The 18,874-nt window shown below is 39.8% G+C and overlaps 1 protein-coding gene across 1 annotated transcript in view; it reads right to left on the minus strand.

The window, feature by feature from the left end:
* The window catches only part of b3gntl1 (UDP-GlcNAc:betaGal beta-1,3-N-acetylglucosaminyltransferase like 1), a 233,686-nt gene that overhangs the window by 16,610 nt on the left and 198,202 nt on the right, over positions 1 to 18,874 (minus strand). Inside the window, exons 10-11 of the mRNA XM_062969378.1 lie at positions 17,370 to 17,408; positions 1,631 to 1,699 (exon numbers count right to left, since the gene is read on the minus strand). Coding sequence (XP_062825448.1) covers positions 1,631 to 1,699; positions 17,370 to 17,408 — 108 coding nt within the window. The remainder of the gene's footprint in view (positions 1 to 1,630; positions 1,700 to 17,369; positions 17,409 to 18,874) is intronic.

Consider the following 18,874-nt stretch of genomic DNA (forward strand, 5'->3'; position numbering starts at 1 on the left):
TTTGCTGTTTCACTGTCATCACATAAAATAGTTTTGCTTCTTCCAGAAGTGCCATTTCGAGAGCAGGGGCTACTTGGTACCATTTCACAAAATTAAAGAGATAGAAGTGATATCTGCAAAGATTTCCCACTGCATATGAAAAGCTGCTCTGTATATGAGGAGGATAAAAGCTCAATCTCCTCATTTTTTAATCGTGTCAGAAGCGACTCGAGAATATATTGCAAGTTGCTTCTGGTGTGAGAGAATTGGCCGTCAACAGAGACCTTGCCCAGGAGACACCCGTATGTGTTACCATCCTGCTGGGAAGCTTCTCTCATGCCCCTGCATGCTAGAGCTGACAGATGGGAGCTCACCCCATCTTGTGGACTCGAACCAGCAACCTTCAGGTCAGCAACCCAACCTTTAGGTCAGCAGTCCAACCAACACAAGGGTTTAACCCATTGTGCCACTGCGACTTCTCATAAATGAGTATTAAAGGCGCCCATTAATGTCAGCAACAATGGAGCCCTCCTTTTTCTAGTGATATAATTTACTGGCATACAAGAAGCTGATCTACAAAAACCCCACACCATTCTGTTTTCCATCTTCCACTGTATTAATTTTATAGGTTCGCATTCAGAAGTGTTGTTCTACCAAAGGAATTAAAATAAAAAAAAACAGCAGGAACTAAACTTCCCAGTGGGTCATGTTCTATTTGGAAATTTAGTTTTGCTTCCTGTTCTTTCCTCTCCATTTTGTATTTCTAAGGCAAAGCCTTTCAAAGGGAAGATCTTTCACATGAAAGGCTTCATTCTCTTCTGCTAGTGTTTGCGTTTGCACAAGGTGACAGCCATTCATAAGAAGGCTGAAGTGTGCCAATTCACAGTGCCCAGGAACCAGGCAGAGTCCTTCATTCTACTGTGGCACACAAAACTGGTACCAGCCCCCAAATCTTCATTTTTACAGAGGCTATTTAAGTAAGGGGCAGAAAGCCAGCCATAAACAACTGTCATATTGCAAAGATGAAATGTTAGCTGGCATAGGCATTTCCCCAGTTGGCAATAATGTAGGCTGTGCATTGTTTGATCCATCATGTTGCCTTTCTCCGATTCTGGCTTATTTGGGTAGGCTCATGTGAGCTTAGATCCCCAGAAGCCAAACTTTGTTTTAAAGCATGCCCACACAAAAACACAATGGGTTTCTAGCTTCTTAACTAGCAAGGTCAAAATGGAAAAAGACAGTTTTAAATAAAGGCTACAGAAGCCTTTGCCTCTTCTACCCAAAATCAGGATTTTAGCTTGGGTAATTCTGCATCTACCGCAAGATTCTTTCCCATTCCCTTTTTCTCTTCCAAGAGCTATGCCATTGACAAATGAATTCAAGTTGCATAGCCATTTCATATTTGCAGCCAAAACAAAGCAGGTCACTCAGATTACTTTGACATTAAATCTAATAACTCTGCAATATTTAAACCAGATGCACTGACTGATTGCAATATTAGGCACTTTGAATGCAGACTCTATGACTCCTCTCCCAACTTCTCCCTCTCTGTACTGGGAGCTGATGAGTTCTGCCCGTCCCCAGAGATTAAGGAATCATGGTCCACTGGTGGACTCTCAGGATATATGTGATCAGAAGGACTATCACCCACCTTAGAGTCTTCATAGGTGTAAAATCTTTTTGCAATTTTATTTTTATCCACATCACAAAATGCAACTACCTACAGGAGACAGAAAAGAAATTGGGTTAGAGGTGGCAAAATTGCTATTTTGCATTGATTGTTGCAAAAACCATATTTATTCAAATCACTGTCTGGAACAGGATGATCAATTGATGTTTTTGGACTGCAGCTCCCAGCAGTCCTAACCATTGGTGAAAAATGCTGTGAATTATAATCCCAACAGCATCTGGATGTTACAAGATTCCTGTGTGTATGCTGTTGATGTAGAAATCATTTTCTGACTTACAGCAATCCTAAAGTGAAACTAAACTGGGGTTTTCTTGGCAAGATTTCTTCAGAGGAAGTCTGTCAATGCCTTCCTTTTAAGCAGAGATTATGTGACTTGTCTAAAGTCACCCAGTGGCTTCCCATGGCCAAGTTAGGGTTTGAATCCTACATTCCTGAAGTCATAATCCAGCACTCATACCATTATACCATACAGGTTCTCATGAGAAGTACACACCAAAACATGACAAGAACATCCTAGTCTCCTTATATTCTGATATTGAAATCATCTTGGTATTACCTAAATATCTTTATAGGATAAACACAATATCCCCATAGCATCCTATTGCAAGGATCTGCTATATCCAGTTTGAAATTACTTCACTTTAGAAACCTAGGAGCTAAATCCAATTGCTAGTCTTAACAAGAGCAGATCCATGGGTTCAACTGCAAAATGGTAGGTCAGCCCTCATGCAAATCCAATTATTCAGTGGATCTGCTCTAGCTGGAACTCACAACTGGAATGAGCCTTTAATCTTCCAGCTGAATAGTGGATGGATGAGCCCCCACTCAAAGCCAAAGCACACTCATTCAATAAGAAATGCTACAAGACTAAAAATAGGGCAGGGGAAAGAACCAGCATACAATTAAAACATTACACTTAGAATTAGTTTTGGAAATCCTTAACATTATTGTTGTTGGTTTTAGACCAAAATTATGAAAGATATCACAATGAAGTCACAGCACAAATAAATGTCATACATTTTATTGATTTTTGCAAACCTATAGTAAGTATGATTGTAACCAAACAACAGCAGATAGCATATTATAATGTGTTTTATGGTGCTCTAACATTTCTTGTCTATTTTGTGCTTTTTTCCATTTTTAACTGTACTCTCTTTTAACTGTGAGCTGCTTAAGGGTCAGTTTTTGGAGAAAATCAGGCCTTAAGCCAAATAAATAAACAACAAAAACATCAACTTAAATGACAATGAAACAATGAAAAAGATGGCAGGAAACAATGTGCGAAAATTACAGCTCACATTCAGGAAAGATCTGCTTGGTCTGTCAGCATATGCCTGGAAGAGACATGCATGATTGAATGTCTTACACAAAAACACACGGCTCAAATGAGCATCAAGCAGGGAGTTGGAAGCAATTACAGTTTTATGGCCAAATGCCTTATTTCTTTCCAATATGTTAGTTCTAATGTAAATTAAACAAGTAATTAAATGTTTGAACACTATTAAAAATGAAACTTTTAAAATCATAACAAGATTAAACACTCAATAATCTGAATTATGGCATCTGAACTGCCTATATAGCCCCTGAATTGAAACAATATAATACTATTTGTTGGTGCTTTGACACTTTTTTATGATGACATTTTTATTTCAATAAGGACAACACTAATAGTAGTTGTGATGCAATTGCTCACCGTGATGACAATGATGATGACAACAACAACAGGAAGATTAACCATCTGCCTTCCATAGGTCAAAACCCTCTACTCATAGAAGCTGCTTCCATAAGAAGGAATCTTTCCTCCATATCAGGCCTCGCTTAATTCAGCGATGTCCCCTGATCTTACAAGTAACATCTTTGAGGGAACTGGAAAAGTAAGCTGCTATGAGGAGGCAAAGGCAGACAAATCTACTTCAGCCATTCAAGATGTATGCACTTATCTGACTGCAACTGTATAAAAACAACAAACTGTTGGAGAGGGCAAATCCCTGTCAAACTAACTTCTTTGTGAGCTCATATGAAAAAGCATCTATAAAATAATAAAACTGCAAAATCAACACAGACCTCAGTTATCCAGCAGCCAGGACTAATAATACCAAGGAACCAAATATAGGACAGAATTCACTTAAGGGAAATCTGCACAAAGAAGCCACACTATGTATGCAAGACCAAAAAGTCACCATTGCATAACAGACCTAATACACTGGCCAACACACATTTTGGTGCCTCAATTGCTAACCCTGATTTCACGTATATTTGACCTGCTGGTTTCCCCCATCAGCTCTAGTTTTTGAGATACAGAACATATATCATCTACTAGTCACCATCTGCTCGTCCATAGAAAACCATGATAACCATATGTAAAAAGAGGCTTGTTGTATGTTTTCCGGGCTGTATGGCCATGTTCTAGAAGTATTCTCTCCTGACGTTTCGCCCACATGTATGGCAGGCATCCTCAGAGGTTGTGAGGTATATGTAAGAAGCTAGAGCTGATGCAATCTATCCAATACAATGTTCTAAATCAGCACCTCAAACAACCCCTGGAACATGCCTAAAAACAAAGACAAAAAAAATTGTTGTTGTTTGGGCTGTCTTATAAGTCAAAACAGAGTTGCATAGACAGCATATTCCTCTGTGTGTTGTCTTTGCAAATTGCACATTGTGTATTGTGGGTGTGCATCTTATACTTTGCAATGTGATTATGTATTCCAGTTGCACATGTAATATCTTGCATTGTAATTATGCCCTATGGCTGTACACCCTATTGTTTGTATTGTGACTGGGCATCATGTGTTGTGCATTGTGCAATGGCACCCAGTCATTGACCTGTGTTGCACAGTGTTGCTATTCTGTATGGGAACTGCATTGTGCTGCCACAGCATATGTCTGCATGTGGAAATTTTACACATGTGGAGCTGTTGGACTGAGGCAACAGATATTGTTAGCTACCAGGGGAGAGGGGAGAGAGAGAGAGCGAGAGAGAGCGAGAGAGAGAGAGAGGAGAGAATTACTGTTTAGGTGAGGTAAGAAAACGGTAGATCGATTTCTTTCAGCCTAGAAAAGAGAAAACCACAGGAACCTTTGCACATTCCAAAGGGAAAACAAGAAACTGTTTGAAGAATCTGGCACTCACTAACAGCAATGGTTCTATGCTGCTTAGCATGGGATCTGCTGAAATTCGGTTTAAGAATGTCTTCTCCTTTTCATTGGTTTGGGTGCATTTTCATAAGGTAAAGTAAATGGAACTGAATTGCCTGTACCATACTGCCTTGCTCCATTCATCTCATAGCAGCCTCTCCATGTTCTCTTCCACTGGCTGAACTGCGGTGAAGAGGTGAGGAAGAGATGCCCCAAACATGGAGGGGGCATCCCAATCATGAAGACTTGTGCCCATGGAAAGAAGCTCTTGGCATAAGTCCATAATATTGATTTAAAATACATTCAAAACAGGAGAGCAAATATAGAGAAGTTGTACCCTACAGGGAGGAACACGCTTCTTTTGAGGACCAGCCGCAAATGGGTTTTCACATACCAAGATCTCTCTCTGTAAGAAAAGCATCCGATGTAAGATGCTTAAGATGCTGCAATGGCAAATGTGCCAGCATGGAATATGATTTCCCCTCCCCCAGAAGCTAGAAATGACACAGAGACTTCCAACAGCTGTTAAGAATTGCTGTAGGTACAAAGATTCCAGTGTTATTAATCTGCTGGTTTAAAGATCAGGTTGCACAAGCAAAACCACAAGGGATGCTGGCAATAGTTTTTGAAGCCTTATTTTGGCACCTAGGCCCAGAGGATTACTATTATTTATTTACTCAGTTTTTGTCTTATTTGCAGGAAAACACCAGGCTCAGAAGATAGCTTACATTTTTTTTTAAAAAAAAATACACACACAATGGAAAAGAATAAATACAGAAGACTAACCCTGGCATGTGTCTATTTGAGTAAGATTTTTAATACTTGAATAAGCTAATTTTCAAGGCAGAAAAAATAAGAAGCATCCATTTTGTTTGGTTTTATTTCTTGCCCACTATTTTGGATTATGGAGAATTTTAAAGATCCAAGATTTGTATCAACATGGCAGTTTGAGTATCATGTGCTCAATATTTTGTATATCTGGTTCATTATTGCACAAATCAATTTTCAATTAGTTATTCTCAATACCATTAAATTGATTGCTTGATTTCATGCCAAAAGCATTGCAGAAATAAAAATTAAATAGATTCTTGTTGTTGTTTATTCATTCAGTCACTTCCAACTCTTCATGACCTCATGGACCAGCCCATCCCAGAGCTCCCTGTTAGCTGTGGCCACCCCCAGCTCCTTCAAGATCAAGCCTGTCACTTCACAAATACCATCCATTCATCTTGCCCTTGGTCGGCCCCTCATCCTTTTTACTTCCATTTTCCCCAACATCATTCTCTTCTCCAAGCTTTCCTGTCTTCTCTATGTGGCCAGCGTACTTCATCTTTGTTTCTAATATCCTTCCCTCCAGTGAGCAGTCAAGCTTTATTTTCTTGGGCTACTTCCAGTTTCTCAGCAGACAACCATCTTGCCTCCTTGGTTTTTTTTTCTCCCTTTGGGACATACTTTGTTGCCGCCTCCTGAACAATGTTGTGAATTTCTGTCCATAGTTCTTCTGGGATTCTATTTATCAAATCTAGTACCTTGAATCTATTCTTCACCTCCACTGCATATTCACTAGCAATATTTGTGAGATCATATCTAACTGGTCTGTGTCTTTGCCCTAATCTCTTTAGTCGGATCCGAAATTGTGCAATAAGAAGTCATGATCTGAACTATAGTCAGTTCCAGGTCTTGTTTTCACCAATTGTATGGATGTCCACCATCTTTGGCTGCAAAAGATGTAGTCAGTCTGACTTCGGTGTTGACCATCTGGTGAAGTCCATGTATAAAGTGGTTTAAAAAGCAGAAAGTAAGTTAATATGAAACTCATTTTATTCATGTTAGATACACAGCCTACTGTTTTCCTGAAAATTTAGTAGACAGTTAACCTTCAGAATAGGTCACTATTCCATTTTTCTAACAAATAGATAACTGAAGCTGATAGAGACTAAGCCCTAACAATTTTGAGATAACATTTAAATTCTGTCCAGATCCACATAACAAAATCAAAATAAGGGCACCAATGTCTAAACCAGTGATTCCCAAAGTGGGCGCTACCGCCCCCTGGTGGGCGCTGCAGCGATCCAGGGGGGCGGAGATGGCCACAGGTGCATTTGGGGGCGATGAATAACTGTACTACATTTCTATTCTGAGTTCAAAAAATAGTTTCATAATTTCAAACTTCAATGTTTCTAATTTACACCTTTCTTTACTATATTTTACGAAAAAGGTAGAAACATTAATGCATATATCTTTCTGTTTAATTGCTATTAAAATAAAAATTAATAATTTCCAGGGGGCACTGAGTAATATTTTTTCTGGAAAGGGGGTGGTAGGCCAAATAAGTTTGGGAACCACTGGTCTAAATAAATAAAGAATATTTCTATCAGAAAATTGGGGTGAAAGCTACATGAATGTCTAGATATAAAGCTGCTTTCTGCATTGTTTGTGTTCTAGTGTGAATAGTTCAGAACAGCACAGTAACAGTTTACAATAACCTATAAACTATCTTGAAACAGGTACTTCCTGCACCATCCTATATTCACATGGGTGGTCTAATTTCCAGTTGCTTATTTTATGCCATCACTATTTACCCTTTCATTAATTAAGAAAGCAAGAAAAGTATGCATCCAGAAGCTGGAGAAAGAACTGACATGTAATTGTTTATACAGTCACCATGTCTGGATAAGAGACCTGCATGACCTGCTTACTTTAGCACATCAATGGATTAATGTCCATCTTTATTTATTTATTCCTTCCCCTATCTATCAATAATCCCTGATATCTGGTGTCTTACAAAGACTGTGTGAGTGTCCAGGGTGAGACCAACTGTTTTAACAGACTACTGGAAAGCATGAGGATGGGCCACAAGTCAGTAGAAAAGCATTTATGTTTCCTGTAATAAAGAGTGAGTCCCCAAGATCTATAAAAGTTGAAGCTATTTCTCTGTGTAGTCTGACATGATAATTGTTGGAGTGGTCAAGCATTTCTGTGTTTTCAAATAATATACTGCGTCCAGGTTGGTTTATCAAGTGCTCTGCTATGGCTGATTTCTCTGGTTGAGTTACATTATTTGAGAACACAGAAATGCTCGACCACTCCAACAACTATCATGTTAGACTACATAGAGAAGCCATTGAAATCCACAAGCATGTGGACAATTTCAACAGAAAGGAGGAAACCATGAAAATGAACAAAATCTGGCTACCAGTATTAAAAAACTAAAAAATCAGAACAATAAATAAGGAACAACACTCTAAAAACAGAGGAGTTCCAGACATGAATCAATCAGGGGTAGCTAACAACTCTGAACAAAGGATTCCCCCAGGCAGGAAGAAGCCAGGAGATGAAGCTATTCAATGCTAATTAAGGTGATTAATTACAACGTTCACATTGGCCTCCAACTGACAAGAGTTCTTCTCTCACCCTGGACTTTCCACAGATATATAAACCTTCCTTTCTTAGTTTTCCCATATACCTCACAACCTCTGAGGATGCCTGCCATAGATGTGGGCGAAACGTCAGGAGAGAATACTTCTGGAACGTGGCCATACATCCCGGAAAACACACAACAACCCTGTGATTCCAGCCATGAAAGCCTTAGACAACAAGACAGATATTTTATGGGAAGTTCAGAAATCTGAAGTCTGGAAGTACTTGCTGTATGTGCAACTGAAGATAAAGAACCAGTGTCCATACTCTAATGCTAAGCCAACCTATCTCACATGTATTAATTTATCTAAAACTTGCAGGACAGATTTTAAACATGTCCGATGAAAACAATCTGGTTGTATAACCTCTCCAGCACCAGAAAATGTTTATGGGCTTACACATTTCCATATGTGCAATCTATGCTGTACATTACTGTGGCAGCATCATTAGCACCCCTAGAACTTTGGCATATGCTGTGCTTTTCTCATTAAAACGGCTTGTGCTGCATCGGTGGGGGAATAAACTTATAAAAGCAGCCTTAACATTCATGTTGCTGAACCTGGATTGAAAAAGTAAACCATAAAAGTGTTGGCTTTTATCTACAGCTGCAAGCTCGAGGTGAATCGGATGTTTTTCAAACAAAAAGGGTCTGTTCAGCTTCACTCTTGCAGAAATGCTACAACCACGTCAATTCCTTGAATCGGAGAAAGCCAGGTTTCTTTAAAAATGCTCAGACAGCAGTAAAAAAATGGCTGCTAAGAAGTCCTTGAAGCACAGTGGATTTTCTAGCAAAATCTGAAGATTCTGAAACTTCCATATAGTTCAGAACTAAGCAGAACAGGAGACAAGTAAACCACAAGATTAGCAAGCTAGAGGTAACATTCGTAGGATACTGAAGTGGAAATGGACTACTTCTGACTTGGACTGTACTCATATCTGTGAGCTTTGTTGTCCCTTCTTCAGTGTGTGTCACAAACGGTTGTAACTTGTACTTCTTATGTAGTAATGCCAGTAGTTAGCCATACAAAATCTATAGAAAATATAAATATGTTCATTCTGTTGACTCATGCAAATCTCTGTGGTGGGACGGTACTCCAGCTTGATCTCCTAAAGAGATCCAATTGATGACATTATTGCTTTTGTTCACCAAAGTATTTTAAATGTTAATGTAACATAGGGAATTGATTTATTTGTCTCAAGGCTAAATCATTGTATGTCTCTTATTTGTAATTTTATCACTACATTCATTTTTCTAAAATTTTATGTACATTGCCTGGAGATCTATTGTGTACAAGTGGTATTTTATAGATTTGTCAAAGAAGAAAAACAAAATTTCTTGGTTGAAGTGAACTTTAAAAATCCACTAAAACCCCTTCATTGGCCACAATTTGGCTTTATCTGCATGTGGCCCTTTCACCTAGTATATATTTTACCAATGTGCTCACAATGACAAGCTGTGTGAAACAGTTATAATATCTATCTATCTCAGAACAAAAGTACTTTTAGGTGAGTCTTTGTGTCTCAAAAATAAGAAAATCATTAATAATCCAAGAGAAAACATGTGGAGGTCTTCCTTTTGTCCCTTCACCCTTTCATAAAGGGATGGATGTCTGCCTAAGGATGCTTAAGGTAGTTCTTAATAGCTAGGATTGCTGAATTTGTGATACTGCTTCCCAACATCTCATATTATTGTTTATCCCAATTCCTGTAAACACTGCCTGACAAAGTTCCTGACAACCAAAACAAGAATTGTGCAACCTACATTTCATTGTGTGTGTGGGGGGGGGGGGGGGGGGGGGAGGCAAATACAAGTACAGTAGAGTCTCACTTATCCAACATAAACGGGCCGGCAGAATGTTGGATAAGCGAATATGTTGGATAATAAGGACGCATTAAGGAAAAGCCTATTAAACATCAAATTAGGTTATGATTTTACAAATGAAGCACCAAAACATCATGTTAGACAACAAATTTGGCAGAAAAAGTAGTTCAATATGCAGTAATCTATGTAGTAATTACTGTATTTATGAATTTAGCACCAAAAAATCACGATATATTGAAAACATTGACTCCAAAAGTGCGTTGGATAATCCAGAACGTTGGATAAGCGAGTGTTGGATAAGTGAGACTCTACTGTAAATGTGGCCACATAAGCTTTGGCATGAAGTAAAGGTCTCATCAGGGTGGAGGAACATTTGGCTCTACAGGCATTTTGGTGTTTCTCGGGATTCTTCCAGACAGTAAGACAGGCCGCACCAAAACGGGTTTTTAAAAACCCGGTTTGGGCGGCCGTAGAGCCCAAAAAAACAGAGAGGGCTGTGTGGATTGGGTCCAGGGATTGCGTAACACAGTCCCAAGGCCCAATCCACACTGGGCACACACTTGGAAAGAACCAGATCTTATCAAAAATCTGGGTCTTACCAGGATTTTCCTGCTTTGTCTGAAATTAATTTGATTTTACTGGAGGCGTCGTTTGGATGTTTCTGGTAAAAGCACACGAGCTCATGCGTTTAGGGCCCTGTCTGGAAGGGCCCTGGGAGTTCTACGGAACTCGGTATATTTCATTCAACTAGCCCAGGAATGAAGATTATGGAACCCTCCAGATATTAAGAGAAGCTCCCATCATCCCAAGGCAGCAGATCCAACAACTAGGTGTAGTGGAAACTGAAAATCAACATCTAGAAGTTCACACACCTCCTATCCCTGAACAAGAGGCATGCTTAAGTTGGAAGAACACATAATCTAATGTGCATTCAGTTCTTCAAACAACTGCTTGCAAAAGTTTCATCATAAAGGCTAAAAAAGAATTTTTACTAGCAAGAAAGCACACCAGAGAATCCATCTCGCATGGCCTCCTTTTAGGGAAGCCATCATACATATGCATCTCTTTGTGTGAATATCATATCTTGAGAATATTACCCTAAAGCTAACATTTAGAACTTGAATGAGTTAATGCTCCCAGCTGTTTGTTTTTTTCCAAGCGTAAAATAAAACAGAAAGAAATAAGTCTAATTGCAACCTTGATACAAGCAAAATAATATCCTGGCCTGCAGTGTTGCCAAAGCAAATGTTATGTAAAGGTCAGCTTGGAAGAATGTCAGCATCTCAGATGATCAGAGCCACACCAGCAATGGGAAGGGCTTCTCCATTCTGCAATAAAAGGAAAAAGCTGACTTGCGTGATGGCGAAACACCACAGACAGACAGCTGTACTATTCCATTCTTGCACCACTGTCTCTCTGTGGGTGGCAACAACAGACAAAAAATGTTTACTGGAGACCACTGATTCAACCCCAAGCTTTACCTCTCCCACACCTAGGAACATTTTTAACTGACAAGAGAGAATCAGATTGTTTAGGGACTGGCTGTTGCACTCCTCTTTGGAGATTTTTCTCAATGTAAGGGAAACAGACTGAACATCCCCCTATCCACACCCACCAGCTCTCTTGAAACAATTTCATCAGCTGGAAAGTAGAATAAATGAAAGCAAACATGGGATTTCACAAACCACATTGCACAACATTGGAGGAAAATGATGAAATTTCCATAGCAACGTCAAACAATTTTGCAAACTGCACTCAAGTGACTTCAGATGACTCAACATTTTGGAGTGGACCTGTCTGTCAGCTTAAGAGAAATAATCATTTGCATGTGTCTAGCACTTCAGCTTTGCGTGATGGCATTAATCCATCTACTGCTTTATTTACAGAAATGGAAGGTGGAGATAAACCATGGAACAAGCACTCAGCAGATCTGGCTTTATATGCAGCTTCCAGAAAAACACCAGTTAAATGCTGGTCAAACCACATCTCTCTCTCTCTCTCTCCCTTTGTCTTTTTTACACGCACACACACACACACACACACACACACACACACACACACACTAGTTTATTTCCACAAAATTCATAGAATTCTATATTCTTTGGCACAGTCAAGAGCGGAGCTTGGAAAAGCATTTTTGTTCTGCATCTCCTAGAGTCCCCTAGCTATCATAATTCTGGGAGTTGTGGACTTCAAAAATGACACTTTTAAATGCTTTGATCAAAAGTTTAAAGTTTCTACCAAGAGGTGGGCCACTCTTATGAAAAATGGAGCATCTCACATCTTGGTGCTCTGAACTGTGGAGGCCCTGAGCCACCCTGACTTTGTAAGAGGCAAAAGATAGAGGCATGTGCATACACATGCACATGGGTATTCACTTCTTACAACAACAACAACAAAAACAACAACAACAACATCATCATCAACAACAACAACAACACAAATTTATGGCACACGAATAATGTGGCAAACTGATTCTCACTAAGCATTTATTTACACCAACAGAAATTATGGGGTCCCTAAGGATTACTAGGGAAATTTTAACATATATTACGGTACAACTGTGTATCACATTAAAATACAGATTACAAAATTATCTTTGTTTCCGAATTCACAAGTGTGATTTTCTAAATCTAGAGAGACAGGTTAACCCATCTCAAATTAATTATTAACCTGTCTCTCTAGGTTTTATTGCATTATTATTTTATATAATGATGATGTAAATTATGTTCTTACTTTTGGTATTGACGTATTTTATTTTATTGCACCGCATGTATTGTTACATTACGCATGCTCTGTAAGCCACCCCAGGTCCCTTTTGGGAGATGGTGGCGGGGCAGAAATAAAGTTTTTGATTTTATTATTATTAAAGGAAATAGTCCCTGAAACTAATTTATGAGCTGTGTATAATATTTAGAGATCAGATTTTCCTGGAGTCTAAAATTGACATGGCTCTCACCCAGATAGATACAGCAAAAGCTGGGATAGGCAAATGGAATAATAAGGGTATTTGCATGTTTTCAAACTGCTAGATTGGCATAAGCTGGGGATAACAGCGGGAGCTCATCCCGCTCCCTGGATTTGAATCGCTGACCTTTTGATCAGCAAGTTCAGCAACTCAGAGGTTTAACCTACTGCACCATCAGGGGCTCCTAAACGGCATAATAAGGCAGCAGAAATGGCTGGCAGAAGAGAAACCTCCATGGAGACCGACATATTAAGGAAAGGTCTATTTTGAAGAGGGGAGTCAGTAAGTCTCTCACTAATAATGAACATACATTTGGATTTCATTATGACTTTCATGGGTGTGTATCTGTATGGGTATATAATACATAAATATTTCTGTGTGCTGTATTGCCATAAGAACTTTAAATTCTAAATAACACATTCTAAATAATGACCTTTTGTAGCCAAAGGATGCAGAAATGAAAGGCAATTGCTAATGGATCTTTCCATCCAATTCCAAAAAAGTGAACATTATGTCCCAACTGATATTATGTCAAATAACTGATGACTGTAGGCTTGTAGGTAGTCTTTGTCTTTTAAAATGCTTTATACAGCACAGTACCAAGCATCTTCAGGCACTTAATGAATAGTTGTTATCATCATCATATCAATATTAGATCACAATTCAGTGGCGGCCTTCCTCTTCAGGTCCCGCTTCATTTTAACTCGAGCTATAAGAGATTTGCATCTCTGTTAAACAAATCTGTCTTCAGGAAACACAGTCGGCTGTCCTAGAATTTACTTTTCATTGCTTTATGGGTGGCCTCAGGACTGCTGATTAACAGTTTACCAAATCTCTTTTCTGGTGCCTTCTCAGTATATTTATTCCTAACAAGAAAAGTTGTTTAGGAATAGAGTAACATCTCAACTGTGGTTACAGGAAAAAGCCATTTGATGCTCTCTTTTTTTTACTTTCCACCACAGAAACAAAACAAAGTGACTGTGAAAGGTGGCTTATTTCCCAACTATTTCTCTTCCCTGTGTAGACCCCCAACACCCAAATCTAGGAAGACACTGGTTTTGAGATATCTTGGGTCCATAATTCTTCCTGGTGTGCCTTGGTGGAGCCACCATTGGTTTGAAAGGATACAGGCTGCTTATAGGTTTCCAAGTTCAATTCAAATTGTGAGTGTTTTTCTTGAAAGCCCCCAAGGACTACCATCTTGAATACCTGAAGGCCCATTTCTTCCCATGTTATCTTGCCTACATGCATAATGATTGTTTGACAGTCCTTTCTCTGATTTCCACTGTTAGAAAAGGCACATTTTATGTATGTGTGAAGGAGAAGGCTTTTTCTATAGTGGCAGAAACACTCTCTGAAATACTGCCCTGAGGGAGGGATGACTGGGACTCTATGATGTTGCCTGGTCATCATAATCTCCCCATCTCTATGCCCACTTCACTCAGTAAATAGTCACAGCTTTGCCCCCCTACTGAAGGGACCGACCCTAAAGGGACTGACAGCTGCTGCTGCGAAGAGGGAGAGTCATGGAGCTACACAGTATCCTGCATCATGAGTAAGGAACAGAGCTATAAAAAGAAACTCTGAATCTACTCAGAAAAGAAAAAAATGCAACACAGAACTTTTGATCAAAATAAGCAGAACTCACTCAGACTATACAGCAAGAGACAGATTTATTGGATGCACATGGGCCTTATATACCCCTCAGCAAACACAGAAAAGAAAATGTCTTAAAATTCTACTGTGCGTGCCTATCCTTCAACTTGCAGAACTGAGTGAAGTCATCCTGGATGTATTGCCTCATGGACCAGTTGAAACTAGTTCAGGCTAACTTTGTGGTCACATAGTTCCCTTATCTGTCTATCCAGGTAAAGTTTTTAAAAAGGACAAGATACACAGAAATGGTCTGGATGCATACAGAATGTTTTCACCCTGGTTCCGTACTTGGAAGCTCATATAGAGAACTCCAGTGTAGGATCATCCACATTCATGGGGCTGGGGCAGCAGGTGCTTCAATGTACAAGCAGTCCCCAAGTTACCAACAAATTAGGTTCTGTAACTTTGTTCTTAAGTTGAATTTATTTGTAAGTTGGAACTGGCACATTTTTAAAGTAAAACTCCAGCCAAAATATGTATCTTTTAGTTTTGGATAGCACAGGGAAGGGTTAATACCCCTGTGGTATTTGTTTTGCTGTCTGTGCTCCTGGTCAGAAGATTTCACTTCACTTTTTGTCCCTGTGAGAAATTGATTTTTTAAAAACTGGCTTGTTGTGGAAACAAGGATTGGTGATGAAGCTTTAGCGGAGATACCTTTTCCCCATGATAACTCTTTCAGGAGTGAATTTCCCTTCCGAGGAGTAGATTTCTCTCATTTCCTGTTGTCTCATCCCTGTTTGTAACTTCAGCAACACATTTAACTATAAATCATTTGTAAGACAGATGTTTGTAACTCGGGGACTGCCTATACTTGCAAATTAGAAAAATTACAAATATTTTTAAATTCCCCTTCCTCAAGCATATCATTACAAGCTCAGTTACTGCAGAAATCCTCATGGTGCTTTCGGGTCGTTTATGCCACACCTGTATTACTTCCATTATCCTCCTCCTTTCACTGCTTAGAATGGCAACGCTACAAAACGTTCTTCAGAGTCATTGTCTTACTCTTGAGGAGAAGGAAGAAAAGAATGATAACACTACAGGAGATTTTTTTTTTCAGTAGAACTGGCATGGCAAGGTCATGAATTCTTTCCCAAAAGGAAATACAGGGCAAGATAGTGAAAGGGAAGATGCACCATGTAGTTGGGCCAGGATGAGGGCTATGTGTTTGTGCCGAGCCAGACAAGAGGGAGAGCATGGACAGGAGGTGGCCCTCCCCATCTCCTGCCATTTCTTCTCCTAAAGTAACAAAATGATTTTCACTCTGTAAAGGAGAGATAATATTGCCTTTTTTCATTTCTTTCTGAACTGAGGAAAAATGGAGAAGGGGGGACCTTGCCCCTTTCTATGGTTTCAAGGTTTCTTGGCATTTTGCATCGCTAATGAAAAGTGGTTCACTAATTATGACACAAATTGTATTGTTACAGATTGTCAGAAAAAAAGAGTTTTCTAGCAGCAATTGAGTCTGGCTATCTTTCTATCAATCAAGCGATCTATCAAAGTAAGTATACATGTATGTTTGTTTGTTTGATCTGCAAATGCTCCTACATGGCTTGATGGATCTGGATCAAACCTGGCACACATGCCTTCATTAGCCAATGTAAAAATTGCAGGGTTTTTACAACAAAATCCATCCCATTTGGGGGTGAGGGTCCCCAAAGTAAAATAAAGATTATGTAGTACTCAGATGCAACCTGCAGAGGGCAGTATGAGGGAAATAAAATAAAATAAAAGGAAAGAAGAGAAAAGAAGGGAGACAGAAATGAAAAAAGAAAAAGAAGGGCAGGGAAGGGGAAAGAAAAAGAAAGAAAGAAAGAAAGAAAGAAAGAAAGAAAGAAAGAAAGAAAGAAAGAAAGAGGGAGGGAGGGAGGTATATGAGGGAAAGAAAGGGAAAAAGGAAATGGAAGAACAGAAAAAAGAGAGATAGGGACAGGCAAAAAGGGAGGGAGGAAGAAAAGGAAGAGCCACAAAGAAAATGCAAACTTGGGCAATACCGGGTATATACGCTAGCATATTTATAAAATTAATTAGGCTTTCTTTGCTCAAATGAATACATGTAATAGTGATTACTTTTGAAGCTGTTTTCTATATACCTGGCCAATACTGCTTTATCTACACTTCATTATCATATCTTTACTACAATTACTTGAGTGTTTGAATGGACAAAATACTTATTTCATCCTTCAAAGTAGCAACCCACTACAGCATAGTTGATGGCCCCATCATCATCATTCACCCCTTTTTAAGGGCATCTTCACCTGGCTCAGTTTTAAACTTGTTTAGTATTTGTTTATACACTGAGACTGTTAAAACGATCTTAAATTTCAGGGTTGTTGTATGTCTTTCGGGCTGTGTGGCCATGTTCCAGAAGCATTCTCTCCTGACGTTTCGCCCACATCTATGGCAGGCATCCTCAGAGGTTGTGAGGTATGCCTGCCATAGATGTGGGCGAAACGTCAGGAGAGAATGCTTCTGGAACATGGCCACACAGCCCGAAAGACATACAACAACCCTGTGATTCTGGCCATGAAAGCCTTCGACAACACATTGATCTTAAATTTCCTTAAACAAAGGTAATAAGTGAAACTGAAAGTGCTCTTTCCCAAACTGGAGAAAATAGACATGGACATTTATGGCAGCCAGAAAGATATTGACCAAAGTGGCACTTATGTATGCATTTTTCTTTGCAAGCTCACCTTTTTCTGATTAGCTGGAGATGTACCCAGATGGTCTCCCTGAAAAATTGGAGGGGGAAAAAGGAGCAAAATCAACTTTAACTAGACACATCACATTTCAAAGAGATATATAAGGAACTGGGCTAGAGGAACTACCTGAAGATCAGAAATCTGACACTGTAAAATCATTCTCCTGATCAAATATTAAACTAGACATTTCCAGGAGATCAAAACACTCAAATGTAGGTGTTGTGATATTTTCCGCCTATTCCACATAAACCCTGCCTGCAGGCAATGCCTATTTCTCTGTTTCAAAGAAAACTCTCAAGGCAAATCATGTCATTAAATAGGGCCCTGAATGGTATCTGGGGGTAGGGTGAACTTAGAAGGGCAGGCAATTCAAGAAACCACCCCTGGCCCCAAGCTTGAGTATATGTTTGTGTATTGAAGACTGGCTAAGTGTCCACTCAACTAATAGCTCATCTTCAGTTCAAGTGGTATGGCCAGCATTTCGATAATACTTCCTTTTTTCTTGTTTTCTGAGAAGTTCTGCAACATCAGTACACATTCAGCACATAGTTTCTTCTTGAGTGACAGAAATCAGATCCACAAATCTATACACATAATAAAAGTGAAAATCTGTAGGTGTGTGTGTGACACAGGTGTCCATTTACACAGACAGCCTCCTGCCTCCACAAACAGCTACAACTCCCAGCACTCAGGAGACACCAATGGTCCTTCCATCACTAACACTGCAGGTTAAAGCGAGCACCATGAACATGTAGCCCAAAAGCTGCCAATGTCCTCCCCAAACACTACTGCCCACCACCCAAAGAATGCTTTCATTCGGGGATCATTTCCTCCACCACAGGCAGGCATCCCAGGGTTCTCCATTGGTGTGGAATTTGCATGGCTATGCCCACTGCCTCTCCCTTAACCCTTTCCTACCTTTCCTAGGGCACACAGCAAACAGGGAGGAATTGATCAGCAACAGAACAGACTGGAGGGGGTTGGGAGACTGATTCAACAGGATGGAAGTTGTAGTTTACCTTGCATCCAGACAGAGCACTGTGACACCCTTCGATAATGGACCTGGACTACATTTGGCATGCAGAACCCCCATGACCAATGAGAAATACTGGAAAGGTGTGGGAGGAATTCCCCTTGATTTATAGGACTTGTAGGTACTGGGGTGTATAGTTCATCTGCAATCTAAGAGCACCCTGATGACGGACCTGGACCAAACTTGACACACTGAGCCCTGGTGACTAACAGAACATACTGGAGGGGTTTGGCGAACTCATCTACCTACATGGGAATTGTAGCTCACCCTGCACCTAGAGAGCACCCTGAAGCCCACCAATGACCGATCAGGACCAAACTTCACACACAGAAACCCCAGGAATAACAAAACAGACTGGAGGGTTTTGTGGGTAGACTGATCCACCTGAGTGGGGGTTGTGGGTGATTGAGCCACAATTTTGAATGTGATTTTCCTGCTTCTTGGCAGGGGGTTGGACTGGATG

The sequence above is a fragment of the Anolis carolinensis genome, chromosome 2 (assembly GCF_035594765.1).
Source record: "Anolis carolinensis isolate JA03-04 chromosome 2, rAnoCar3.1.pri, whole genome shotgun sequence".
NCBI lineage: Eukaryota > Metazoa > Chordata > Lepidosauria > Squamata > Dactyloidae > Anolis > Anolis carolinensis.